This window comes from Eublepharis macularius, chromosome 14 (genome assembly GCF_028583425.1).
Source record: "Eublepharis macularius isolate TG4126 chromosome 14, MPM_Emac_v1.0, whole genome shotgun sequence".
NCBI lineage: Eukaryota > Metazoa > Chordata > Lepidosauria > Squamata > Eublepharidae > Eublepharis > Eublepharis macularius.
The window spans coordinates 2973828-3001826 of record NC_072803.1 but is presented as its reverse complement, the minus strand read 5'-3'; the positions used below and the strand labels follow the sequence as shown (position 1 = coordinate 3001826).

The window sequence follows — 27999 nt, the reverse complement described above, 5'->3', positions numbered from 1 at the left end:
GTATGGAGCTGATTCTACTGCTTTTGGGACTGGGAAGGGTTAATGCCCAAAGGCCAAACGCTGGGTGTTCGTCTCTTCTTGTGTAGATAGAGAGGCCAGCAGAGGGAAGCCGAGAAGCTGCAGAGAAGCGCACCATGGCGGAATTCACTGGAAGAGACATTTATCAGGCAGAGTTTGACCCCAGAGCCTATCTGGAATATTTCAACTTTGGAGAATGTACCTTGGGGGATGAAGCCACTGAATTTTACCTGAAACACCTTTGCAAGACCTTTGCTTCAGGTACATCATCACAACTGAGATGTTTCCATGTGGGCCTTTGCCTGACTGAGCCGAGAAATAATTCCTTTGAGGGCATTTTAAGGGAGGCGCGGTTACCGTTTCATTTCGACACTGTTGTCCCTATTTGGTCCTGTTCCTCTGATATACGAGCCATTAAAATGATTCAGTCCAACATGGCAATAAATGGGGTAGGCGTTTTGCAGGGGAGACAGGGGTTGGATCCCACACTCTGTCAGCAGAAGGTGCCGACAGCTGCCAATCACTCAAGCTTTCCTCTCCCCCAGCAGCTGCTTCTGAAGCCAAGAAATTTTGCAGGCCCCACTCAAGAGGATTTGGTGGCTGCCACGGGGAGGGAAGAGGGGGATGAAATGGCTCTCTCCTGCCTAAAGTGGGAGCAAAGCTCCACTGAGGAAGAGGAAGGAGGGAGCAATTTTGCCCCCCCTCTCCATGGCAGCCTCTTGACATGCGTAGAGGTGCCTATTATTCCCCACAGTTCCCACTGCCTTGGCATACCCTTCTCCAGGGTTGCAAATGACAGGGGGTGACCAAGTTGGGAAGATTGTGTGTGTGGGGGGGGGGGTCATTGCACAGACAAAATCTGTCCATTTGCTGGATCCAGCACATTAACAGGGTGAAATTCTGCAGCAGTGACAACAGCAAGAATTCTATACCTTAAAGACTAAACTTGTGTTAGAGAGATGCCGCTGTGACAGATGCAGTGTGGAGTTGATGAGACAGATTTGGTTGCTCCTAATAAGAGACAGTACACAGATTTCATACTCGTCTTTTGATTTTGCACCAACCAGTCTGGCTGTGCAACCTTTTTTACTAATAAAAATTCCACCCAGGGCTACAAACGGCAGGGGGCACTATTATAAAGAGAAGACTGAGGGCCCCACTTTTCCTGAGATTACATAGCAAAGCGGAGAGTAAGATCCACTCAGAATACTTGTGGACCACTCCCAAGTGTAGATGATCTCACTGAGATCCAAGGTGGATTACAAAGAGTGAGTGACATTATAATCCACAGCTAGGACATTCACTGAGCAAAATTCCATAATGAACAATAATAATCAGGACATTCAAGGAAACAGATATAAAACGGAATGGTGGCACAAAAATTTTAAACAAGCATAAAGCTGAACAGAGATGAAATTTATCTGAAACAAAGCATAAATCATCTCCATGGCATGTTTAGCAGCATGGGAACTTCCTACCTGGTGCATATCTACATCAGCAGACAGCATAACATTGAGGGTCTCTCTAGACATTCGAGTTTTTAAAAGAGTTGGGTCTATGGGCCAAGCTAGAAGTGATTAATTACACTTGAATGGCAAGTAAACAGACTCACATGTATTCCTCCGTGTTCACTTGTGTTCCACTTGCACTCCATGAAATTGCGTGGAGCACAAGTGAACAGGGAGGAATACATGTGTGGTCCACTTGCACTCCATGCAATTGCGTGGAGCGCAAGTGAACAGGGAGGAATACATGTGTGGTCCACTTGCACTCCATGCAGTTGCGTGGAGCGCAAGTGAACAGGGAGAAATACATGTGTGGTCCACTTGCACTCCATGCAGTTGCATGGAGCGCAAGTGAACAGGGAGGAATACATGTGTGGTCCACTTGCACTCCATGCAGTTGCATGGAGCGCAAGTGAACAGGGAGGAATACATGTGTGGCACACTTGCACTCCACGCAATTGTGTGGAGCGCAAGTGAACAGGAAGGAACCCATGCGAGTCTGTTCACTTGCCATTCCAAGTGTAATTTGTCACTTCTCGCTTGGCCCTCAGTTTCCCAGATGCAACTCAGGTTTCTGCAACAATGCAGCAAGTAAGTGGCTGTTAAAAAATAAGAGAGCCCAAACAGCATCAGAATGCTTTTGTGGGGGGAGAAGGTGCTCCCCTCTCTCTCCTCAAGCTGTTTCTCCCTGTCAAAATAACACAAGAGGACTCGCCCCCTCTCTTAGTTACTGCTCCACATGCACAGAATACTCCACATGGAGCAGAAAAATCCTCCCTCCCCTTTTATTTTGACAGGGGGAAATGGCTTAAGGGGGGGATAAGTACCCCCCCCCCCAAGGAGGCATTCTGAGGCTGTTTAGGATCACCTTTATTTTAACACTAGAAACAAAGCCTGTTGTGCAAATAAATACAACAGGCTCTAGAAAGCTGGGGCTGGGGGGGGGGAGTGGTTAGGAAGGTCTGGCAGGTGGGGGGCAAGGGGGGTCTGGGGAGAGGTGAGAAGCAGGAGGGGTCTGGGAAACGATGGCAGGTAGGGAGGCAATGGGGGGATGGGGAGGGTGGAGAAGCAGGAGGGGTCAGGGGAGGAATGGCAAGTAGGGAGGCAATGGGGGTCTTGGGAGGGTGGAGAAGCAGGAGGGGTCTGGGGAATGATGGCAGGTAGGGAGGCAATGGGGGTCTTGGGAGGGTGGAGAAGAAGGAGGGGCCTGGGGAGGAATTGCAGGTAGGGAGGCAATGGGGGTCTTGGGAGGGTGGAGAAGCAGGAGGGGGTGGGGAGGATTGGCAGGTAGAGGGGCAAGGGGGGGTCTTGGGAGGGCTGAGAGGCAGAAGGGGTCTGGGGAGGCACGGCAGGTAGGGAGGCAATGGGGGGTGGGGAGGGTGGCAGCCGGGATGTGGAGCCAGGGAGGGCGGGCAGGCAGAGAGCGGCACGCCACCCACTCGCGCCCCCTCACCTTGGTCCAAGGAGAGTGGAGCGCTATGGCTCCAGGGGCCTCGTAGGGCAGCGGCGCCCTGCTCGCGCCCCCTCGCCCCAGGTCCAAGGAGAGCGGCATGCCGTGGCTCCAGGGGCATCGTAGGCCGGTGGCACTTTGCTCACATCCCCTCGCCCCGGGTCCACAGAGAACGGCGTGCCTGGCTCCGGCGGTGCTGACGCAGCAGTGAGCGCTTTGCCTTTGCCCCATCGCCCCCCAAAGCGGTGGAGCTTGGCTCCGGCGGGGGTCAGAGGGTGGCGGGCCACAGGCACTACTCCCCCACCGTGGCTCCCCCGAGGCTTGCCGGTGCTCCGCCCTTCCGGCCCGCTGCCAACTGGGCTACAAAGCCGGCGACAGTAGGCTGGGCCTACTCGCCTGGCCCTCCACCGCTAGCGGTGCCCTCGAAAGCGGCCTTCTACGGTACCCTTTTATGCTGGTGGTACCCTTTTATACGGTACCCTTTTATGCTGAATAGATCCCTGATCTATTCAGGCAGGCCAATCCACAAGGTGGGGACGACCACAGAGAAAGCGCATGTACATGCAGCTGTTGATTTAGCCGAACTGCAGTGTGGCATCTGTAGGCCTTGACCAGATGAGCAAAGCTGGCGGAACGTAGGAGGAGAGGAGGTTGCACAGACATGAGGGGCCAAGGCCCTGAAGGGCTTTGAATATAATAGTCATTGTGACCTTGAATTCAGGCTGGAATCCAATGGGGAGCCCCGACCTGGATAGCCGAGGTGAGCCTGATCTCATCAGATCTCAGAAGCTAAGCAGAGTCAGCCTTGGTTAGTAATTGGATGGGAGACCTCCAGTGAAGATGAGGGTTGCAGAGGCAGGCAATGGCAAACCATGAAAACTTGTCTTTCGATTTTGTACTGACCAGTCTGGATGTGCAACCTTTTTTACTAATAAAATTTCAACCCAGGGCTACAAACGGCAGAAGGGAGGGGGCAACAGATACAAGTGGGAATGGTAGCAGAAAAATTTTAAACAAGCATAAAGCTGAGCAGAGAAATGAAATTTATCTGCAACAAAGCATAAATAATCTCCATGGCATGTTTAGCAGTGTGGAAACTTCCCAGTAGGTGCATATCTACATCAGTAGACAGTAGCGAATAGCGTAACATTGATTCAGGGTTTTAAAGAGTTCCCCAGACCCAACTCAGGTTTCTGCAACCATGCAGCAGTTAAAAAGAAAACGCCTGTTAAAAACAGAAAATTTCCAAAAATTTCCAAAACTTGCCTCTGTGGAGGGAGGAGGGGTTCCTCACTCCCCCCTCAAGCCATTTTCCCATGTCACAATAGCATAGGAGGAATCCCCCCCCCTTTTCACTGCTCCACATGCCACAGATTACTTCACGTGGAACAGAAAATAGCAGGGGGGAAACTCCTTCCCCTGCTATTTTGACAGGGGGAAATGGTATAAGGGAGGGGTGGGGGAGCTCAGACCCAACTCTTTAAAAACCCGCATGTCTATCTTGGCCCTTAGACCCCACCCATACCACCACCGGAGGGCGGGCAGGTGGAGAGCGGCGCGCCACGGCTCCTGTGGGCCTTATAGGGCGGCGGTGGCCCATTCGCGCCCCCTCACCCTGGTCCGAGGAAAGCGGCATGCCGTGGCCTGGCCCTCCACCACTAGCGGTGCCCTCGAAAGCGGCCTTCCACAGTACCCTTTTATGCTGGTGCACCTGCGCAGGTGCACCAGCATAAATGTGCATCATCGGGAAGACGCTAAGGGAATTATATAGTAGGATGTATTCTCAAAAGCTGCTGTGCAGCTGCAGGAAACTCAAGTTGGGCCCAACTCTTTAAAAACCCGCACGTCTATCTTGGCCCTTAGCCCCCATCCATACCACGGCATCTCTCTGAGCTATTTCTTATGACATGGACCTGTAATCTGGGAAGAAAGCCCTCCTGAATAATTCCATGTTGCATAGTTTGCAGAAAGCCGGGAGGGTGGCAGCTTCCCTGATCTACTCAGGCAGGGCATTTCATAAGGCGGGGGCTACCAGAAAGAAAGCAGATGTACATGCAGCTGTTGATTCAGCCAAACTGCACTGTGGCATCTGCAGGCCCTGACCAGATGAGCAAAGTGGCCATGGCGGAACGTAGAGGAGAGGAGGTTGCCCAGACATGAGGGGTTACGGCCACGAAGGGCTTTGAATATAATAGTCATTGTGACCTTGAATTCAGGCTGGAATCCAATGGGGAGCCCCGACCTGGATAGCCGAGGTGAGCCTGATCTCATCAGATCTCAGGAGCTAAGCAGAGTCAGCCTTGGTTAGTAATTGGATGGGAGACCTCCAGTGAAGATGAGGGTTGCAGAGGCAGGCAATGGCAAACCATGAAAACCCCACTAGGGGTCGCCATAAGTCAGTTAAGGACACTCGCCAGCAACTGATGGGAAGCCAGTGGAGTGACTGCCAAATGGGAGTGCTCTGTCTAGCGCCTGACAGTAAACGGGCGGCACCATTCTGCCACAGGTGTAGGACCTGCAGTCAACCTTAAGATGCTTGAAGGGGAGTCACTTCCAATTCCAGGGAAGAAGATGGAATGCTGAGAGTCCTCTCCTTGGCCTAGATCTCCTTCTTGCTCTCGAGGAAGGGGGAGGTTCTGTGGCTCAGTGGAAGAGCCTCTGATTTGCATGCGGAAGGTCCCCGGTTCAGTCCTTGGCATCTCCACAGGTGATGTGAAAGATCTCTGCCTGAGAGCCTGGAGAGGCGCTGCCAATCCGAGGAGGCAACACTGAGCTCGATGGACCAAGGCTCTGGTTCAATGCGGGCAGCTTCTTGTGTGTTCAGGATCTGTCCTTCCCTTCCCACCAGGGCGCCTGAAAGGCGACACGCTGGTTGACCTGGGCAGTGGCCCCACCATTCACCAGTTCCTCTCCGCCTGCGAGTCCTTTGGCAGCATCATAGCCTCAGAGCCTGTTGATCGAAACCGCCAGGAAATAGAGAAGTGGCTGAAGAACAAACCGGGAGCTTTTGACTGGACCCCAATTGTGAAGTATGTCTGTGAGCTGGAAGGAAACAGGTATGGCAGCTCACTGAAGGTACATTTCCAAACCTAACACACACACACACACACACACACACCCCGCATTCTCTCAGCTCCACTGTCAGCTGCTCAAGGCAGGGCCGAGTGCTTCGGCCCGTGCTTGAAGTCACGGAATATTTGTAGTCATTCTTCTGCTGGGGAGGAGGAAAATTGTTGGCAATAGAATGATGGAAATCAGTGCAGCTTCGGGGGGGGGGCATGGAAAGGTCAGATTGATTAGAAGCTCATACTGAGTCACTGGGACTGTGGGGACAGGCAGGGAGGCTGAGGGGCCACAAGAGAGGAGCACCAAGGCCGGATGGCTGAAGGAAGGGGACAGAACAGGCCATCAGCTGAGAAGCAGGGAGGGCGCGGAGCAGGAAGAGACACTGAACAAATGTGGGGGCTGAAATGTGTCTCTTAGCTAAGCCAGGAGTTCATCCTGGGTCTCTTTTTTCCTAATTTTTAAATTAAAATACATAAATAGAACCAGCCTACATGGCAAACAACACATCCTGTTCACAAATTAAAAACAAATGAAGGAAGAGAATGTGCACAGTATAGTCGCTCTTTTCTTATACATTCATTTCTAACTTAAGATTTTTTTTTAAAATGCAGCCAATTGTTGCCAATTTTTGTTATCTAAACATTCTTAGAATTTTGAGTTGTTGTTAGTTTGATGATGACAATTCCCACGTCTTTAAGAACCATTCTAATTTGCCAGGCAACAGACAAATTCCTTTAGAGCATATAGTAATACTTCTCTGGAATCAGCAGTTATGATATTGATACAATTTAAGAGATAGATTTCAGGCTTCAAATTAAGGACCAACCCCTATATCTCAAAAATTCTCTTCTGTACCAAATGTACCAAAGAGGTACCAAATGCACAATTATTACTAACCGAGAGAGGAAGTTCAAATGATCTAGTCCGTCTTAGCTGCCACTGATGCATCACTTTAAAGCAGCTCCCTCTTACTTGTATGCTGGAAGAAAACTCCATTCCCTCCATGAATCTGAGCCTCTTGCGACCACCTGAGAAACATGGCCGCAGATGGCGGGCACGACCCTCCTTCTGAACAATTGCCAGCTAACCAGAAAAGCACCGCCAGGCCTGAACAGCCGTGTGATTGAAGTACAGAAAGCAGGCAAAGCATTTCACAACATGGAGAGAAGTGTAAAGTCTCTGTGTATCGAAACATTTTCATCCTGCCCCTCCTCCAAATACCTCATAGCATAGCAGCAGGCACGATTCTCCCCTCCATTTGTCCTCACAACAGCCCTGCCAGTGGCCCAAGTTTTCATGGCTGAAAGGGGATTAGAACCCAAGCCTCTCCTGTCGTAGTCTGATACCCTCTCCACAACTCTGCTCTGGTTCATTGCCTGTCCAGTTCTGTGCCTCAAGCTGCTCTGAAAAGCCCAGTGGGAGCAGCTAGCTGAAAAATTGGCTAGTGACCTTTGCTTACGTCTGTGCCCTCTAATGCATGTTGCCCTCTGCTCCAATTAGCCCTGGGAAGGATTTGAATGTCAGTATTGTTCCACCACCGGAAAAACAAGACGCTAGAACTCCCAGTGCAAATTCCAAGGGGAATTCAAAACAGAAATTCAAGGCACCGGCCAAAGGCTGGAAGTGCACTTAAGTGAACTGATTGGGCAAGAGAGTTCTTTCCAAAGAAGGGTCTTTCCACATCTACGGCCTGGGATGATAGTGGTTGCCTGAACGTTGGCCAAGTCATTGGTTTGCTTTTAATTTCCTGCAGGGACAAATGGGCCGAGAAGGAGGCCAAGCTGAGAAGAACCCTCAAGCAGGTTCTGGATGGTGACGTCCTTCGGAGCAACCCCCTGGAACCGGTGACCTTGCCCCAGGCTGACTGCCTGCTCGATGTAGAATGCCTGGAGGCTGCCTGCAAGGACCTCAGCGCCTTGCGGGCTGCTCTGAAGAACATCAGCTCCCTGCTGAAGCTCGGTGGAGCCCTGGTGTCGGCTGGGGTTTTGGGGTGCAGTTTCTACATGGTCGGCCCCCGCAAGTTCTCCTTCTTGGTCTTGACCGAGGAGATCCTGAGAGATGCTCTCAACACAAGTGGATTTGCTGTTGTGGAGTTTCAGTCAGAGCCCAGATTTACCAAGAATATGTTTAACCTCTGTGATTACTCTGGTAAATATTTCTTCATTGCCCGCAAAGAGAAGGAGGCATAAAACAATGAGGGAGCAAAAGGGGTAGATTTGTATCCCCAAAGGGATCAAAACAGCTTAAGTAGTTGACCTTAGATTTGGGGAGGCCCAAGGGCCAATCCCATCTCTACCATTGGCTCACTGAGCACTTACCTTTCAGCCTCAATTCTCTACCTGTGAAATAGGAATAATAGCTAGGGTTGTTGAGAAGGCCAAAAGACAAAGCCTGTATACTGCACTTTAGATGAATTATGGTCTTACAGTAGATAAAAAAGCTTTTTTTTGTGGCACTTAGCTCATCTAGACTAATAAACTTACGAAGAATGAAAAAAAATTAGACAATTTTGAAAGTTTAATGTTCTTCGGGATTATTGTTTGCCCAACTCTTTCTGCATAGAAAATTACCACATGCTTTCCTGTGGGGCTTAAACAGTTTCAACCTAGGGCCAAGTGGCCTGGTGTACATAGGCTACTTCCAGGAGGAGGGTTGGCTCCACTTCTGCATCTATACTGGAGCTTTTTTTGGAACATCCACACCACATGATCCCTGAATCACCTCTTTACTGTATTTCCCCTTGCTATCCTGCGGCCCTTCCTGAACTTGGATTAGCCGATACAATCTTTTGGGAAAGAGCATTGTCAAAGCAACTTTCCAAGCTGTCTAGATGGGAAGGTGTGTATTTTTCCAGGTTCTGACCACATCAATACACCTCCCTCCCCACACACACACACACTGTGGTCATCATTCCTCCCTCCACAACTGGACAAAATGTTGGGATTTTTTAAACAAAAGTTGGTAATTGGCGTATCACTGTTGTGTTAAGCAGTAGTGATCTATCAATTATCGATTTTAAGCTACAGTGAGCTGTGATTAATATATTCTTAGATCTTAAGACTGGTATTTGACATATCATTGTAACTTTGCACTATACACTATTACCACCTCAATTACTGTTTTTTTTTTAAAGAGTCTGGGAAAAAATGCCTCCCATGTTGTGTTGTGTGTAGGGGGGTGGCAGCCATGGGGGGCAAGGAGCATGTGGGGGAAACTTCTGTGTAGGGGCTCCATTGCTACCGCAGACTGCAGCAATGAGCAACTGGCTTGAAGCATCTTCTCTGGACATCCCCCCCACACACACACACACGTCAGATGCTTGGCTTTAACTCAGAACGCCAGGAAGGTGCTGGGGTAGCAAAAGCTATTGGAAGTTAGAATGGTTCTAGCTCAAGAGCATACTTTCTGAGTTTTATTTAAGGACAGACCTATGTTGAGTGCTTTACAATGGTCTAGTCTCGAGGTAATCAGAACACGAATCCATTTGGTTGCCATTATGTTATGTTATTCATAATAAACTATAAAATGTATCCCATTCGACCCTGTGAGTCAGTGTCTTCCCACTGGGGGAATGAATGAATCAGTTCTTACCATCAAAGTTTGGCACAAAAGCAAATACATTACCAGAAATGTTACCAAGAACACAAGCAGAGCTCCTAAAGGTAAAACCAGAGAGGGGCCACCTAGTCCAGCCTCCTGTCTCTCTTAAGTGGCCAACCAGCTGCCCACAGGAACCAAACAAATAGATGAGATAGCCTGTCTCTGAGCCCCCCCCCCTGCCCCGCAACACATGAGGCTAGCTGGTGGTAGCTGGGGACTGGGTCTTCTCAGTCCTAGCTCTGTGGCTTTGGAACACCCTCCCCTCGCCCCTTGGGGTCCGGCAGGATTAGTGTGGGTCTGGTGATTCAAGTGTATTTGATTGGCAAGCGCCCTGCGGCTGCTTCCACACAGAAGCATCAAAATGTGCCTCTGCTGCAACAGCATCTAAGCAGGCGGGGACAGCGTGCACGTGCCACATCCCTGCTTTGCTCTCTGCAATGCTCCCCCTCTCCTGTCCATTATCACACTGGTGCGGTGTAGGGTTGCCAACCCTTGGGGAAAACCCTGGAGATCCTGGGGGCGAGAGCCTGGGAATGGCAGGGTTTATGGAGGGAAGGGAGCTCAGCAGGTATGATGCTGTAGAGTCAACCCTGCAAAGCAGCCATTTTCTTCTGTGGGACTGACCTCTAATTCCAGGAAATATGCAGGCCGCACTTGGAGGTTGGCTACCCCACAAGTGCAATAGCACCGACATGGTAACAATCGCTCCAGGCCTCCTCCCTCCCTCCCCTTCCTACCTCAGCCACGGTGCAAAGCTGCACCATGGCTCAGCTTTGAATGAGAAAAGCCAATTAAAGGGCTAAAGGGGACTCTGCCATTTTGGAGGGGGTTAGGGTTGCCAACTCATGGTTGGGAAACTCCTGGAGATTTTGAGAGTGGAACCTGATGAAGGTAGGGTTTGGGGAGGCAAGGAACGTCAGCAGGGTATAATACCCTACAGTCCATACTCCAAAGTAGCCATTTTCTCCAGGGGAGCTGATCTGTATGGCCTGGCGATCAGTTATAATTCCTCCAGATCTCCAGCCACCACCTGGAGGCTAGTAACAAAAAGGGGGCCAGCCCTGGTAACAGCAATTAGGGAAAAGGGGGGAGGGGAAACCATCCCACCAAGGGCTATAACAGTTAACCTCTTAAGAGCTGAATGAAACAATAAAGGATGTGTGCGAAGGAATTTTATAACAATCTTACTGTGCAGACATATGCATTCCTTATAACCAAAACGCATAAATTCTCAAGAATAAATATATTCATTACATAATACATTTCATACAAGGTATGTATGATACATCTCCAAGAGCTAATATTATGATCACAAGTTCCACACGTGGAACCGGGAGGGTTGAGAATGGTATCCTCCTATACAGGCTTATATCAATTTATCAATATGCATTCTTTCCTCCACATAAAGAAGGTAAGCTTCCAGTCATGCCCAGAATAAAGGTTGAATAACTCATCTATATAGCGACAAAATTTACTAATATTAGACCCAAATGGATTCCCTGGTCCCGTGATATAGGTGGCTTCCCACCTGGCCATGAAGAGGTTTGCCACACTGGGTGCTGCTGCGCAACCCATCGCCACCCCCTTAATCTGCAAGTAATAATCATCCAGAAATTTGAAGTAATTGTGTTCCAATGTCAGATCCGCCAATTGAAGTAAAAATTCCATTGGTGGATTGGCCCTCTGGTCTAATATTAGTAAATTTTGTCGCTATATAGATGATAACCCCAGTTTTTTATGTGCTACCCAAGGTTCATAAAGGTCTTTTTCCACCACCAGGTAGACCCATAGTTTCTGGATGCAGCTCTATATTGGAGCCGCTTGGTATTTATTTGGACACCTTTCTCCAAGCAGCAATTAGTAATACACCATCTTATATAAAGGACACGGGGAACTTCATTAAAATAATAGAGAATGTCCCTGTGGAGCCTGATTATATTCTCCTCACTATGGATGTGAGGTCGTTATATACTTCAATTCCCCATGAAATGGCTAGATTTTCAGTGATGGAGGTCCTCCGGCGAAGACAGGAACAGAGACCTAGTTCTGAATTTTTGATCCAATTATTGGATCTAATAGTTGAAAAAAACTACTTCAGATTTGAGGATACCTTCTACATGCAAATTAAAGGCGCTGCGATGGGATGCAGCGCGGCCCCAAGCATTGCCAATATTTTCATGGCGGCATGGGGGGAGAAATATATAATGAATGAAACTAACCCCTTCTATCGTCACATATGCATATTTAAAAGATACTTAGATGATCTCTTTTTTGTACTGCACAACAAAGAAGTGGTACAGGAATTCTGCCATTGGTTAGATCAGAGAGATGAGAACATTGGGTTTACGTGGAACAGTGATGAAAAGGAAATTAATTTTCTGGGCATCACTGTTTTTAAGAGCCAGGATAATAAGTTAGAAGTGCGACCATACAACAAACCAACAGATAGAAATAGTTATCTATCTTTTGATTCCTATCACTCAGCTTCTCTCAGGGAAAATATACCTTATGGACAGTTCCTGAGATTGAAGAGAAACTCCACACGACAGGAGGATTACATCAGAGGCAGGGATAACATGATGGCGGCATTTAGGAATAGGGGCTACCCTGAAAGAGTCAAGCACAGAGCTAAGTGTAGAACGGATCAAACTCCTAGATATCAACTTTTGGAACAAAAATGGGTAGAGAAAAGAGGGCGACTTTTTTGGTCTCTAGATTATACACCTCTAGCCAAATCATTGGAAAATATAGTTCGTAGACACGGGCATCTGGTTATGGAAATCGCAGGATGCGAGAGCCCTCCAGGTGTCAGTTACAGGCAAACGAGAAATTTAAAAGAGGTGATCATTCACTCTGATATGACACGTAGAATGGAAGTAGCCAGTAAACCAAAAGGAAATTACAGGTGCGGCCACTGTGCACTTTGCCCACTTATGTTACAGGGCAATGAGTTAAAAATACTGGGCACAGGTAGGAAAATACGGATTAATCACTTTGCTACTTGCCAAACAGAGGCAGTTATATACCTTTTGATTTGCCCATGTGAAAAACTATATGTGGGAAATACAATAAGACAACTTAGAGTGAGGGTTTTGGAACATATATCTAGGATAAGATCAAAGGTTATGGGAGCACCCTTGACTGGGCATTTTTTGGAGGAGAAACATTCAGCTACGGACATGAAAGTAGCAATACTTACGGTGGTACGGCCAACTGGATCTATTAATGTTAATAGGGAGCTCCTCAAAAGGGAGGCAGAATGGATTTTTTCCTTGAGAACCTTAAAGCCAAAAGGCTTAAACACTGAACTTTCTCTCCAATGCTACTTAATAGATTAGGGAGAAATAGGTTCTAGTACTTTAACTCGTTTGTGATTCTTGCAGAGAAGAGTATATTAGGAAACCAACTACACCTGGGGGGACATGTGGCGGTTCCACGAAGTCGCTCCTGGGTTTGTCCTGAATGAATGTACAACGGGGTATGTAATTTTGGTTTTAATTGATGGATTAGGTAATAACAAAAAACTTCTTGTTGAGAAGCTTTATTGTATATAAAAAAGTTTATTATGAGTATCAGCTGTAAGATGCTTCTGATTATTTTCATCTAGTAAGCCACGGGTCCCTGAGGAAGTCCTGACGAAAGCTGCTGTTTAGCTGGCCGCAGTTAGGACTGTCAGTGGCTCTTCATTTTTGGAGACGGAGGTCCAACTGGAAGTGCATAGAGATACTGTTAAAAAACGAAGAAAAGTGTTGTTTTTGTGGACCGCTTCTCCCTTGCAACCTATGGAGCATAAACTTTGATTTAAAGAGACAGCACTAAGGAAGCAACCAGAAGGGGGTCTTAGTTACCCTTCCTTTTTTTGTGTGAAAGAAAGACGTTGTATTACTGAGTGAACAAATCAATGGTCTATTTGCATGAAGTTACAGTATTGCAGTTTACTCGTGTACACGATTGTATTGCCTTTGCTATACATTTGTATTTTTGATATGAAAAGACTGAAGTAATTGCATGTTTATTTTGGAATACACTTTGATAAATTTCTAATATGTATTTTTGATGAATTATTGTTGGTTATCCGGGTGTATAGGGTTCAAGTAGCCAGCTCAAGGTTGACTCAGCCTTCCATCCTTCTGGGGTTGGTAAAATGAGTTTCCAGTTTCCTGGGAGTAAAGTGTAGATGACTGGGGAAGGCAGTGGCAAACCACCCCGTAAAAGTCTACCAAGAAAACGTTGTGATGTGACGTCCCCCCATGGGTCAGTAATGACTTGGTGCTTGCACAGCGGACTACCTTTACCTTCACTCTACATACATAATAGGCCAATTGTAGAACTTCAGGAAAAAATTGAAAGCTTTTTTTATCCTGTAGTTGAAAGTTAAGAAAAACTAAGAACAATGATCAATAAGACAAATTAGTTATTAATTTGCAATTTAAAATGTTGAATATAAGGTTTTGTATTTAAATATATTTTAATGTAAGTATGTAAGGGGCTGATGGGGAGAAATGGTTTATGGTTCATATCCTCTGTTATAGATAGCTATATCTGATTTATATAACTATGTTATATAATGCCTTTCTGTATCCTTATTATTTTCTTTTTCAAAATAAAAATGTATCACCCAAAAATCAATTCTAAATGTCTTTCAGTGAATGTGAAGGGACTAACTAGTCCTAATAAAAACAACAACAACAACAACAACAACAACAAAAGAATGACAATTAACAAGAGAAGGATTTTAATCCAGTGGCACCTTAGAGACCAACAAGATTTCGAGAGCCAGAGCTGCCTAGGGAGCCTACACTGCGAGAATCTTGTTGGTCACTAAGGTACCTCTGGACTCTAATCCTGCTGTTCTAATGATGACCAACATGGATACCCACCTATAATATTAATAAGGAAAAAGTAGACATACAAGAAACTCATGTGAAATTAGAACATAGGAAATATCTATCTGCAATAATTAGAGGGCAGTGGCACCCCTAAATAAAACAAGAAGTGGATTAAGTGTACTCAGCAGTAAGTTATCAGTTTCATAGAACCCTAGAGTGGGAAGGGGCCTTACAGAATATCTAGTCCAACCCCCTGCCCAATGTAGGAACAGCCTGAAGGATCCCTGACAAGTATTTGTCCAGAAGCTCTTTGAAGACTGCCAGTGAGGGGGAACTCACAACATCCTTAAACAGCTGGGGAAGGCTGGGGGGGAGTGGTTAGGAAGGGCTGGCAGGTGGGGGGAAAGGGGGTCTGGGGAGAGGTGAGAAGCAGGAGGGGTCTGGAGAGGAATCACAGGTAGGGAGGCAATGGGGGTTTGAGGACGGTGGAGAGGCAGGTGGGGTGTGGGGAGGATTGGCAGGTAGGGAGGCAATGGGGGTTTGGGGAGGGCTCAGAGGCTGGTGGGGCGTGGGGAGGAATGGCAGGCAGGGAGGCAATGGAGGTTTGAGGAGGGCTGAGAGGCAGGAGGGGTCTGGGTAGGAATGGCAGGTAGGAAGGCAATGGGGGTTTGGGGAGGGTGGAGAAGTAGAAGGGGTCTGGGGAGGAATGGCAAGTAGGGAGGCAATGGGGCCCTTTTATGCTGGTGCACCTGTGCAGGCGCACCAGCATAAATGTGCATCGTCGGGAAGATGCTAAGGGAATTATATAGTAGGATACTCTGGGGAGCGTCCTTCACTGGATGCATGAAATGAATTCACAACAAAGAGGAGGCAACCTACAAACCCTTGCATTTATTGCTAAACTGAACACATTTTTTCTAGCATTTCTTTTTACCTCTATTAATAGGTTTATCTCTGAGATGCCACAAAACTTTCTTTTGTCTATACGGAAGGTCAGCAATTGTTAATCCCTATTAAAACACATTCCGCCATGAAGCTATGCTGCTTTTCAATCAGTTAAAAAGCTATGCTGCTTTTCAATCATGGCTGAAGAAGGAGCCAGGAACTTTCGATTGGAAATACACACACACACCTGGGAGCCCAGTGACTTTAATACCATGACCTGAAAAATCCATTTTTTTAAAAAAAAAAATTTTTGCAACTTTTGTCCTGATGAAGGGTTCTAGGGAACTCAAAAGCTTAGAACACTGTGTCCTTGGGTTGATCCAAACAAAAGACATTACAAGGACTGTGTTCTTGGCTTTTTTGGCTTTTACTTTTGGATCGATGCAGCTGTACACAATATTCTTAATTAGTGTCAGGAATAGCAACTCCCCCAGCCTCTGGAAAGGACAGGGGTGCAGCTGGTGTCAGTGTGGCTGGGCTACTGAACAAAGCCCTGGTGCATTCCAGGAAAAAAAAAAGAAAAAACTCCCTCCCCTGCTATTTTGATGGGGGGAAAGAGCTTAAAAGGGGAAGGAGAAGCCCCTCCTCCCCCTGAGAAGGCATTCTGAAGCCATTTAAGGGCCCATTTATTTCCAACAACTATTCCCCAAAGCTGCTGTGTAGCTGCAGGGCACTTGAGTTGGGTCTGGGGAACTCAGGTCCAGCTCCATAAAAACCTCCATGTCTGGCTTCACCCTGAGAAATCTACATAAGGCATTCATTCTGGGCAAGTGTTAACAGCTGTTGTGTGTTTTGCAGATCTTGCACATCTGAATTTCCTGGAATCAGATTTGTCATCTTGGAGTAAGGGCTCTATTTCGTTATGCAGAAGGATGCCAACTTTTCTGCTGAACCCTGTAGCCGTTAACAGCCATAAGATCTGCACCCATAACCTAGAGAAGAAAGTGTGTCTGTCACACACTTTGCAATTGGATGGTGCAAGCTGGTGATGTGACACATCTGAACATGAGCTGCCAACATAACAAGTAGTTGGCCCTTTCACAGGGCCTCATTACACTTTCTGGTCAAAGATATTATTCCTTACTCCTTCTCCCCTGCATCATCGGGCCCCAGCTTGACCAGATGAAACACAGCGTTTTGGCTCATTCCTGGGGTACCTCCTACAGGTCCTGTCCCGTCGGCCATGGCCCCACCTATGCAGGCCTCCCATGCCTGGCGTAGGTCCTTTACCAACGTAGTCTGGGTTTCTCACTGCTGCTGTGGGAAGGCTGCTTGGCATCACATTGCTGCTGGGTCACTTCCTTCATCAACAAGTCCTGGTGTTCGACCAATCGCTGGCTGAACTGGGTCAAGACCATATCAGGGGGATAGGCATCCTGCCACAGGTCAGCTGCCCACATTCTCCACCACATTGTTAGGCTCTCCCCAGGGCCGGCGTGCCCATTGAGGCCAGGTAGGCGGTTGCTGCGAGCACCAGGGAGCCAGAAGGGGCGCCAGAGGAGGCACTGGGGGCTGAGCAGGAGGGATGGAAAGCCGCAGCTGCTGCAGCCTCCCAGCCCTCCCGCTGCCACCAGCACACACACACACACACACCGCGCTGGGCGCAGCAGCCGCAGGCCAGGCACAGCAGGTGTCTGGGCTGGCGCAGGGCAACCGAGCGGGGGAACTGGGAGGCCACCCGTGTGTCGTCCCAGCCACCTGCCGCAGTAATGGGGCTGGCTCGCAGTGCACGCCGTGTGATAACGTCACACGTGATGTCATCATGCAGTGTGGTGCGCACACCTGGCAACGGGTGCCAGAAACCCTGGTGCCGCCCCTGACTCTCCCCTGCTCTGGCCATGCCTTAGCTGGTTCTGCTGTAGCATCATCAACTGGGCAGGTCCTGGCTGGGTGACCCTGATCTCAGGAAAAGAGTGTAAGGTGGGCAGGAATTGCCCAGGCGTTCCTCACTGCTCTCTTGGATAGGCTCTGGTCTCACTCAATGCTCACCTCAAAATTCCTTCCTTACCACCCTGGTTTGTGGGTGGACTTTCCTTTTATCCCTTCACCTTTCCCAGTTCCTACCTCCTAGTCCCACCAACAACAACCTAGCCTGGCTTCCTTAGTTAGCCACACCTGTAGCTGCTTTACTGCCAGCCTCTCCTGGCTATTTCCAATCTCCTCTAGCCTGCCTGCTGGTTTACTGTGCTGCTGTTCTTCCTCTGCCTGCCTCAGTGCTGGGTTGTGGCCTGACCCCGCCTTCACCATCATTGATCTGCTGCTTTGTGGTGGCACAGGCCATTTGCCCCTTCCTCCTGCACCATCTCCCTTTGGCTAGGCTGTTGAGCTTCCCATGGGCAGAGGCATAAGGCTACCTTGGAGCCACGGCTGGGAAGCAGGCGGTTGCTAGGACCCAGGGGCTGCCATCCAGCCTGCCTCCTGCTGCTGAAGCCTTGCTTGGGCTTCCAGTAACCATGGCTTCCTCAGTGTTACTAGCCCTTATTAGTGCCCCTGTTGCCTGTCCCACCATCGCTGAGTGAGTGCTAAGGGTAGAAGGCCAGGATGGGAGCGGGCGGGCTGTAAGCCTTGTCTTTGGGGTGTGCGAGTCCAGAAGGGTTCCCAAGTTGGGCCCAAGCACTGGACCCCCGCCCCCCGCTTGGAGTTGTTGGGTGATGGCATCATGTCCTCAAAGAGGCATAACAAATAGTTCGCATTGGCATGCAGATGTCCGGGCCAATATTGAACAGAAAATGAAGAGGGGAGAAGTGAGAGGTACCACCTCAAGATCCAGGCATTGTGGTCATTCACCCAATTCATCCACAACAGAGGGGCATGGTCCGTGACCAAGAGGAAGGAATTGTTGGTCAAGTAGAATTGCAGGGAACCCACTTGCCCACTTGATAGTAGCACTTCCTTCTCTATCATGGCGTATTTAATTTCTGCTGACTGGAGCTTGTGACTGAGAAACAGGATTGGCTGCTCTTGTCCCTCCATCACCTGGGATAGCACCGTGCCCAATCCCTATGGAGTATGAAAGGATGGTCGAAGTCTGGGTTCGCTAGGACCAGGTGTCTAGACAGGGCGGTCTGGAGGGTGTGAAAGGCTAGGGTGCACTCAGGAGTCCACTAGATGTACGCTGGCTGGTCTTTACACAATCAGAGAGACAGCTGGCTTGTCCGCTGAAGTGCAGGGTAAACTTACTGTAGTACCCTACAAAGCTGAGGAACTGTTGCATTTGTCACTTGGTTAAGGGCTGGAGGCTCTGTTCCAAGGAGAGGACCTTTTTGGGTCCAGGTATTTCAGTTCTTGAAACTCCAGTTGACTCTTTCCTGAATTGACCTGTAGACCAGCATCTTTGAGGGCCTGTAGGTCGGTCTCCAGGTGTTGGAGATGTGAGGCCTCTTCTAGACTAAAGATGATAATGTTATCGATGTAGGCCAGGGTAAAGCCCTGGCATTGTGAGAGCATAATGTCTACTAGGTGGCCACTACGCTGTAAAAGCTGAAGGATATTACATTAAACTGGAACAGCCCCCGTGGGGTGGCAAAGGAGGTCTTTTCCTTGTCAGCTGGGACCATTGGCACCTGCCAATACCCTTTTGTGAGGTCCAGGGCCAATAGATAGCAGGCTGCCCCCAGTTGTCCTATGAACTGCTCAACTTGGGACATGGGGTAAGCATCAAATTGGACAACCTTGTTTACCTCATGGTAACTGATGCAGAATCGGGCACTGCCATCTGGCTTGGGTTCCAATACTATGGGGCTCCACTGGGCATTGTGCGAGGGCTCGATGACCCCCAATTGGAACATTTCCTCCACTTTGCGGGTCGTGACAACCCACTGTTTCCAGGGAATGTGCCACCAAACCGATCGTGCTACCTGCCCTGGGGTTGTCAGGATGGCATGCGATATCACTGTGGTCTGGCCGGAGTATTTTGAGAAAACGCTGGGGTGTTCCTGTAGCAGAGTCATTACTTGCCACCACTGTTCTGCCTTAGGTCAGGATTCAGGGTGGGTAGCACTTCTTCCCCTGCTGGTACCATTCTCCAAGGGAGCTCGTTGTTGGGCAATTCCATGTGGTCCTCTGCCAAGTGGCAAGCCTGCTAGGAGTACTCCCGCCATTCCTAGACGTCATTCATGTATATCCTCTTTTTTTGAGTGTGGGAGCTGCACTGCACCTCGTAGGGCAGGGGCCCAAGACACTGGTGATGGGAAAGGGTCCCTGCCAGGCATCCCCTGGTCTTGGTCCCAAGACCCACCAGCTCACCAGTACGTTTTTGCCCTCCTCAAGTATGCAGGCTCAGGTTCCCCAGTTGTACCCAGCCCATTATGCCTCTTGGGCCCCTCGTAAGTTCCGCTGGGTTTCTTAGTAGGCTTGGTCAAGTCGTTCCCGGGGCTGCTGGACATACTTTGGAGCAGGCACTCGAGTCACCAGTTCCTGTGGCATCCAGTGGCCTTCCATGATGTCTAGGATATCCCAAGGTTTATGCCCATACAGTAGATAAAAGGGTGTATACCTGGCAGAAGCTTGCAGTGTCTCCCACACCACGAACAGCAGTGGATCCAGGAAGAGGTCCCACTGGCTTGGCTTCTTGTGGGCAAGCTTCCTGAGCATAGATTTTAAAGTTTGGTTTACTCTTTCTGCTAGTCAGTCTGTTTGTGGATGATTGATGGTCGTAAAGAGCTGACAGATGCCCACTGTGCAGCAGAGCTGCTTCGTGAGTGAAGCTGTAAAGGGGGGCCCAAAATCTGTAAGTATTTCATGGGGCAGTGCCACTTGCACGAAGAAGCACATTAGGGCACGTGAGATCTCAGCTGCTTGCATGGTCCGCAGTGGGATGGCTGCAAGGTATCAGGTGGCGTACTCCATAAGGACAAGTATGTAACAGAATCTATGGGGCATCCACAGAAGCGCCCCCATAAAGTCCATGGCAATCCACTTGAAGAGTGTGGATAATGGGCAGTGGGGATGGTAGGTCCTTTGGCAGGGGGTGCATTGTCATACGCTGACACACTCCGCACATCCAGCAGAACTCCTTCACAGCTCAGGACAGTGGTGGCTGACCTATTTACAAAACTGGCCAATTTTGTTCCAGTGCCACCCTCTGCTAAAGAGACAGTGTGCCTGTACTCGCACCATTTCTTCCAGTTGCATGGAATCCCCAAACACCTGGTCTTGGACTGTGGGTGCACTTCATGTCCCGCTTCTGGCAAGCACTACAAACCTTTCTTGGTATCCAGGTCCACCTGTCCTCAGCCCACCACCCTCAATCAGATGGTTAGATGGAGCAGACCAATGCTACCTTGGAGCAGTATCTGCGCTACGTCAACTACCAACAGGATGATTGGGCAGACCTACTACACATGGTGGAATTTGCGTAGAACAACTGAGTCCACACCTTGACCTGGCAAACACCGTTCCTGGCCACCTATGGGCACCACCCACGATACTTTCCACAGGCCATCCTGGGTTTGTCACTATTGTCAGCCAATGCCCTCGTGCAAGAACTGCAGGCACTACAACACATATTGCAAGAGCAGGTGGGGTGGGCAAAGCAGGCATAAAAAATTGGCAGCAGATTGACGGTGATGGGTAGGGGAGACCCTGAAGGCTCTTTACCAGATACATCCAGGGCACATTATGATCTGAGGGAAAGCCAGAATGGGAGGAATCTGCACCACCAGCATCCCTCAACTGAGCAATGGAGGCACTGGGAGTGAGTGGCTGCCCTGGAGTGACATAGAAGTGCTCGGTTAAGTGCAGTGGGCAGTGAAGAAGCAACCTTGTGCACCACTTCCTGTGTACTGCAATTCCATACTTGGATTCTCTTGACTCCGATCCCAGACCTCCATCCTGTGCCCCACAGATAGAACTCATGGTTTTTGACCCCAGAATGCCTCTTGGACTTGAACCTGCCTTGCTCTGCTCTCAGACTGACTTACTCTTGGACTGACTTGAACTAACTCAGAATAACTTGCTCTTGGATTATTTTTATCTGAGCTCTCCTGTGGAATGACCTAGCCCCACCCTGTATCTTTAAAGAAAGGTCGGGTTCGTTATTTTCCCTCTCCTCCCCTCCAACCACTAAGATTAAACCAAGATGTCAGCTCATTCACTGAAAGACAACCTAAATTTCACATCCCCAAAAAATTAAAGGATGAGAAAGATGGCCCCATTGTTACCCGCAGCCTGACATGACCTTGTGATGCAGCTGCCTGGCTGTCTCCCCCAGGCGCCTGACCATCCACAGCTAACTGCAGCCAAAACTGGAAGACCAAAGCCAGGCTGGGACAGAGGAGAGAGCTGAACTCATAAACTGGGAGGCCACATGCCCCACCCTGCCCCAATCTGCACCTCTAATTGGCTGGCAAAGTTTCCCCGGACGTCACCTATTAGAAGGCTGCTCAAACCACAAAGCGCCTTTAACGGGGCTATTAAACTTTATAGGAACGGGATCATTTCTCTTACTCATTTAAAATTAATTAAAACTGTGAATCTTGGACGTTTGCAAAGGACTCTAGAAAAGTAACCATAATGGAATTAGGGGAGGGATGATAGGACAAATAAAAGCATGAATTTGAAGGGAAAGCCTTTGGTTGGATAAGGAGAGCTGCAGAGATAGGAGGTAGAACATCCTAGAACCAGACAGTGAAGAATTGGGCAACTACAGACCCATTATGGCCGCAGCCTTCACCGAGAAAGACTGCTATGTTCAGCATTTTATCCCAAAAGAATACCTGGAAACGTATTTTTCTTTCCATCCTGAGAAAGAAAAAGGAACTGCCCTTCAAGTTTTTGGCCTCAAAAATTTTCACAAGGCATTCCATTCGGGTAAGTGTTGATGTCCTTTGTCTCTTCCAGAGCTCTCCTGCAACTGACTACCTTGGAATAAAATCTCTCCATTTCATTATGTACAGAGGTGCCAACTTTTTTGCTGACCTCTGTAGCATATCACAGTCTTCTGTTATGCACCCACGACAGGGTTGTCAACTAGGAAACTGGAGAAAAATGTTCCGTCCTTTTGATGTGTTTGGAAATGGGCAGGTGAAGCTTTTCATGGCATGGAGGTAAAATATCATCTGGTAACAAACAGTATATTGAGATTGCGTTGAAGACATGAGTGTGCTTTTCTCAAGCATGGTTGGCAACCCTACTCATGAAAAGTATCATCTGCTAATTCCATCACATCAACTTGCTTTTAAAGACTCAAGAGCAGACCACCCAGTTGTTTTTTCCAGTCCAGTTGATAACCTCAAGCAGTTACTTCTAAAGAGGCTAGGTTCACCCACTGTGACTCAAGTTGCCATATTCAATTTTCTCAAATTCAGGTAACCCAATTTTCAGATTCAAGGGGGAGGGGTAGAGGATGCTGTGTGAGAAACAAAAAATAGTAGGCAGGTGAGTGGGAGAGAGATTTGCCAGCCCTACATCAGGCATAGGTGTGAGCTTTGTGAGGCAGGGTAGACTCAGCAGGGAGGGAGAGCATTGCGCAATATGGCAACATCCCTTCCAAGCGGAGACCTGGACATGCGATCTTCACGTTGGGCAACACTCTGCCCACTATCATCGGGCAACTGGTAAGCCAGGCCACTGGCTGCAAAGCGGGTAATTTTGCTGCATGTTGTGCTCTTCACGGACTCCGTACAGCTGCAGAAATCTGCCCCTCAGATCCCATTTGTGATTGTGCTAAACCTCTCCTCCAGGCATGAGGGCACTTGGAGGGGGGCATGCAATGCTTTGGCCTTTGCAGCTTTTCCGTGCAGGACATATGAACAATCTTGTTCATGCACATGCAGAATCCAACAGGCTGCACTGAACCCCCCGCCCCCATTCCTCGCTATTCCCTCCTGTACTACACTCCTCCTATCTTTAAGGCCTTTTCTACTCACTTCTGTCACCTTGCCAGGCTTGCCAACTCCAAGGTAGGAAATTCTTGCCTATTTGAGAGTGAAACCTGGGGAGGGTATGGTTTAGGGAGGGAAGGGACCTCAGTGGGGTAAAATGCCAGAGTCCACCCCCCACTGCAGTCATCTTCTCCAGGGAAACTGATCTCTGAAGTCTGGAGATCAGTTGTAATTCCAGGAGATCTCCAGGCCCACCTGGAAGTTGGAAACCCTGTGTCTAACTGGCTGTTTCAGCAGCCTCTCGAACTTCTCTCAGTATTTCTGTATTTCCCCTCAATTTTCCTACTTTTCCACTGGCATTTTTCTTGCCATAAAGGGGTTCCTTCCCCACAGCGCCCAGAAGGCCTTGATGTTTCTCCTCTCCCCTTCCGTTCTATCACTTTGCTTGGACATCTCTTGACACATTGTGCGAATTGACAGTCGGTTTTGAAAGTTCAGGCATCGATATCTACTTGAGAGGCACACAAAGGCTGTTCTAAGCCCAGCTGAGCAAAAAGAAGTTCTGTAGGGTTAGCATGTTTGACTAGCATGTTTGACTAGCATGTTTGCATCAACTGTGTGATGCAATGCAGGTGGCATTAAAGGAGACACCCTGATTGATATTGGAAGCGGACCCACCATCTACCAGTTCCTCTCTGCCTGCGAGTCCTTCCGAGAGATCATTGCTACAGAATATACGGATGAAAACCGGGAGGAGCTGCAGCGGTGGCTGAGGAAGGAGCCGGGAGCTTTTGACTGGAGTCCAGTAGTGAAGTACCTCTGCGAGCTGGAAGGGGACAGGTATGGCAAACAAGCCAGCTCTGGCTTCCTCCGCTGGTCAGTCAATATGCTCTCTCCCTTCCTCCTGCTTTGGCCTTTTCTCCTGCCATGCCCCCTCCCTGGCTCTCTTGGCCTACAGTGGAGTAGGCCTTGATTCCTGAGGAGGTCTTGACTGCCAAGGTGGCTTTTATCTCAGAGGGGGCACATGCTGGCAGTCTTTGGCCCTGCCCGCCCTTCAGGTGCCCCCAGAGCCCGCTGGTCTGTTCCTTCTTCCTCATAGCTAATATGCAGCCTTTCCTGGGGGTGTTACCAGGACAACGCTGGTGACCAGTGACAGACTTACTGGTGGTGCCAACACACCAACATCGCTGGCAATGCAATGGCACCACTTTCATATAGGGATGCCATGTGGAGCTGGCAGCTGGTGGGAAGGTGACATGTGGGTCTGTATCAGCTAGAATTTTTTTTCCTGCCTCCAAACCCAGGTCAAGCCTGGCTAAGCTTGCCCCAAGAAATAGATATCTAGGCTCAAGACAGTGAGGACAGGACAAAACGTAGTGAGGAACGTCCTCCAGTTCTAGGGATCCTTAGGGACAAAGACACTGAGCAAGAGGATTTGGGGTATAATGACCCGTTAAGATGGCTGTTGGTAATAGCATATTTTTGGAAAAATCAGTCTCCACCATCCTTGAACCACTGGTACTCCAGAGTGTGGGACCAGCTCATTATAGATAAAATAACAATTTATTGGCTAATTCCTCTACGTTTAATTATTATGAAAAATGGTGGTCTTTCTTAGATTTTATCGACAAAACCGAAACACTCCCTCCCAACCATCTTTATCAAGATATATTGAAAGTCTAGCACTACAAGCTAAACTATCTATACCGATATACTGTGATTTTTTTTTTGTGGTGTGTGAACTACAAATTACAGTAAACAAGTGTTTTAAATGTTTTTCTTTGAAACCTGCAATCTTGTATAACCACTGTATTACTCCATGTATTTGCTATTTAATGTTTATTGTTATTGTCTCCATTCTATAATTAATAAAAGTTGTTGAAATTAAAAAAAAAAGATGGGTGTTGGTGTAGTTTGGAAGCAGATGGCAATGAAGGCTTTTCTAAATCTATTAAAGGTAATATTGGAAAGAAAAGAAAGGTAAGATGCTGTCATGATGCATTTTGAGCTGCTTTGAGTCCCTTTTGGGGAGAAAGGTAGGGTATCCATGAAGACAATTATAAAAACAATAATATCAGGACATGAGTAGGGGCATGGGCCAAAAGCCATGCAGTTCTCCTTCACTGGGGCACTTTGCAAGCCTGCGACTTCCTTCATTCTTGTGGGGGGAGGGTCCATGTTCTACAAGGGGGTGTGATAGCTGCCCCAGGAAATGGAGACTTGACAGCCTCTCTTGGTGGGCAGACAAGCAACAGGTCTGTTGGCCAAGGCCTCACAGTCCAGGAGTTCAGTGTCTGGGCAGGGGACTGGCAACACTTGTGGTCCTTTCTGTCATAGGCCGGAGACCAGGGGAGCTCTCTGTGGGCTGCCAACCACTCCGGCACAGGTTTCCTCAGAAGGGCCAGAGCAGCACCCGACCCCCTCTGTCCACTCTTTCCCAGTGGGTTTTACTTTATGTGTGACCAAGTGAGACTTGAGGTCCCTCAAGTTACTAGACTTATGTAACAACTGGCTAGTAACAACTGGCTATCCAAAGAAAAGTAGAAAAATGAGAACAGCGAAGGTAGGTAAACCAACCAAGGAAAACACCCCAATGCATCTGTCTAGACTGTTCTTAGCAGTCTCTGGGCGATTGGTTTCGCTCTGACTCACCCCTTCCGGATGAGGGACCCCACGTCTGCACCAGGCAACCCCCAGCTCTGCTCCCAGGGAGTGAAATCCTCCCACTGTGGCCGAGGCCTTCTATGCCTCACGCCCAGGCAAGTTTTCCCTCCAAATCCCTATTAGCCAATCACAGGGTCCGAAGGGGGCTGGGAAAAGTAGGCCCAGTACTCACTCGAGTACAGGCTTCCCTGTTGCCACTAGGCCTCACTAGGCCCAGGCAGGCTCTTAACACCCTGTCACAAAGTTTGGAACCACCTGGGGGACACACTGAGAATTAATTGGTAAAGAAGAACAATTAAGAATTTGGTTATACCAGCAGCCCAGCGGGGATCACTCTGCAGCCAAGTAGCGTCGCCTTGAGAGCTGGCCTGTGAATGAGGGATTTCTCTTCCCCTCTCCCTCCTTTCCGTCTCCGTCCATCTCTGCCAAAGCTCTCACTTGGCCAGCATGAAGCAGAGCAGGTTGGCTAACGTGGATTGGATTCTACACAATCAGCTCACACACAAAGAACATGAATAAAATTAACCTTTAGTAACTCCACATAAAACATAAAAAGCGCCGGGATGATGGAATTGTCATGTTCATGGACACTATCCAAACTCTTTTTCTTAGGAGTGTGACAGGATTTAAGGAAACATAGCATGTATGCAGTAAGGTACATAGCCCTTGCCATATCCAGTCCTAAAGAAAAAGCAGGTTCCCTTCTCCCTCAGTCTAAGAGAAAGACAATATAGAGAAGCTGTGACAGATAATCTGCAGTGAAACAATTGGCCACTGTAATGATGTTCAAAATAGCTGGTCTCAATCAAAGCGTATCTGTTTAGCTGGACTCAATCTAAAGTGTATCTGTTCAACACAGGAAAGGAATAGCTGGGAGTGAGAGGAAAATGCATTCCTTGGCCGGTCATAGTCTGGGTCGTAGCTTGTTCAGAAGATAGCTTCATAGCTCATAGCAAAATAGAGCCAAGTTAAAGCTTCTTGCCAATTTGTATTTTGTGTGTGCCAAATATCAGAAGTAAATGTATGTAATCTATCCGTTGCTGAATTCCTGGCTTATGTGTAGAAGTCAAGGGTAACATTTTATAAAGCCCCCTATGACTGTGCTGTATCCTGAGATAATTTTGCTGTCTGGGGACCCGATTGTGCTGCCCTATGAATTTATTCCACAACATTTCTTCTGTTTCGTCTGTATTATTTATGCCAATAAAGGTTGCTGTGCTGCTGTATGTAATCAACAAGTAACTGAATACTGTTGTAACCGAATGCTGTAACATGTATGCACGTGATTAAGCGGTTTCAGCCTTTTTACTTATGTATAAAAAGAAAGTTTGAATTGAAGAGAGGGGGGCTCAGTTCTTTGTGACAAAGTCATGCTGAGTTCCCAGCTGGCTAATAAACTTGCATTCCTTCCTGACTTCTTGTCGGTCTCAATCTTTGAACAACCTTCGGGCTGCTACAGGAGGATTCTGGCTCCATCTCAGCAGTAAGCCCTGAGGTGGGGGTGGCATCGTGGCACGTCTGAATAAGGAGGAATCCTGGTTCAAGCTCCACTCTGACACCCCACAGTTTCTTAGGATCCTGTCATATGGGAATGTGTGGACCAGCCCTAGACAGGAGGGACATCTAATGGACAATTGGGGAGGAAGGCTTGTCCTAACCATCTATTATTCTGTTCCAGAGAAAAGTGGGTCCAAAAGGAAGAGAAGGTCCGAAAGGCCATCAAGCGAGTCCTGAAGTGTGACGTGACCCAGCCCAACCCTTTGGCCCCTCTGTCTCTCCCTCCAGCTGACTGTGTCCTCTCCGCAAGGTGCCTGGAAGCAGCTTGCAAAGACTTGCCCACCTACCGCTCTTCCCTGAAGAACATGAGCTCCCTCGTAAAACCTGGGGGGTATCTGGTCTTATTTGTTGTCCTGGAAGGAACCTTCTACATAGTTGGTCAGCACCGATTCTCTTGCCTCTACTTAGATCAGAAATGTGTAGAGGAAGCCGTGAAAGAGGCTGGCTTTGATATTGAGTGGCTGGAGGCGACTAAGTTCAACTTTCCAGCAACTCTGTTTGATGGTAAGGGGTCGTGTGTGCTGGTTGCCAGGAAACGCTGA

General features: G+C 48.4%; 2 protein-coding genes across 2 annotated transcripts; both read left to right on the top strand.

The window, feature by feature from the left end:
* Positions 1-15: 15 nt before the first annotated feature.
* Positions 16-27999, top strand: LOC129342283 (uncharacterized). The gene is made up of 7 exons (XM_054997970.1): positions 16-279; positions 5822-6029; positions 7793-8222; positions 19551-19738; positions 22063-22223; positions 23869-24076; positions 27579-27999. Exons 1-7 carry the CDS (start codon positions 135-137, stop codon positions 27997-27999), a joined length of 1761 nt encoding a protein of 586 aa, XP_054853945.1. The 5' UTR covers positions 16-134.
* LOC129341953 (uncharacterized) lies at positions 8272-14170 on the top strand. The gene is made up of 2 exons (XM_054997319.1): positions 8272-13117; positions 13247-14170. Exon 1 carries the CDS (start codon positions 11358-11360, stop codon positions 12975-12977), a length of 1620 nt encoding a protein of 539 aa, XP_054853294.1. The 5' UTR covers positions 8272-11357; the 3' UTR covers positions 12978-13117; positions 13247-14170.

Coding starts and splice junctions, on each gene's coding strand:
- LOC129341953 (XM_054997319.1), top strand. CDS start 11,358: ATGATAACCCCAGTTTTTTATGTGCTACCCAAGGTTCATAAAGGTCTT.
- LOC129342283 (XM_054997970.1), top strand. CDS start 135: ATGGCGGAATTCACTGGAAGAGACATTTATCAGGCAGAGTTTGACCCC. Junction 280..5,821: donor TTGCAAGACCTTTGCTTCAG/GTACATCATCAC, acceptor CCTTCCCACCAG/GGCGCCTGAAAGGCGACACG. Junction 19,739..22,062: donor TTATGCCTCTTGGGCCCCTC/GTAAGTTCCGCT, acceptor GGGCAACTACAG/ACCCATTATGGCCGCAGCCT.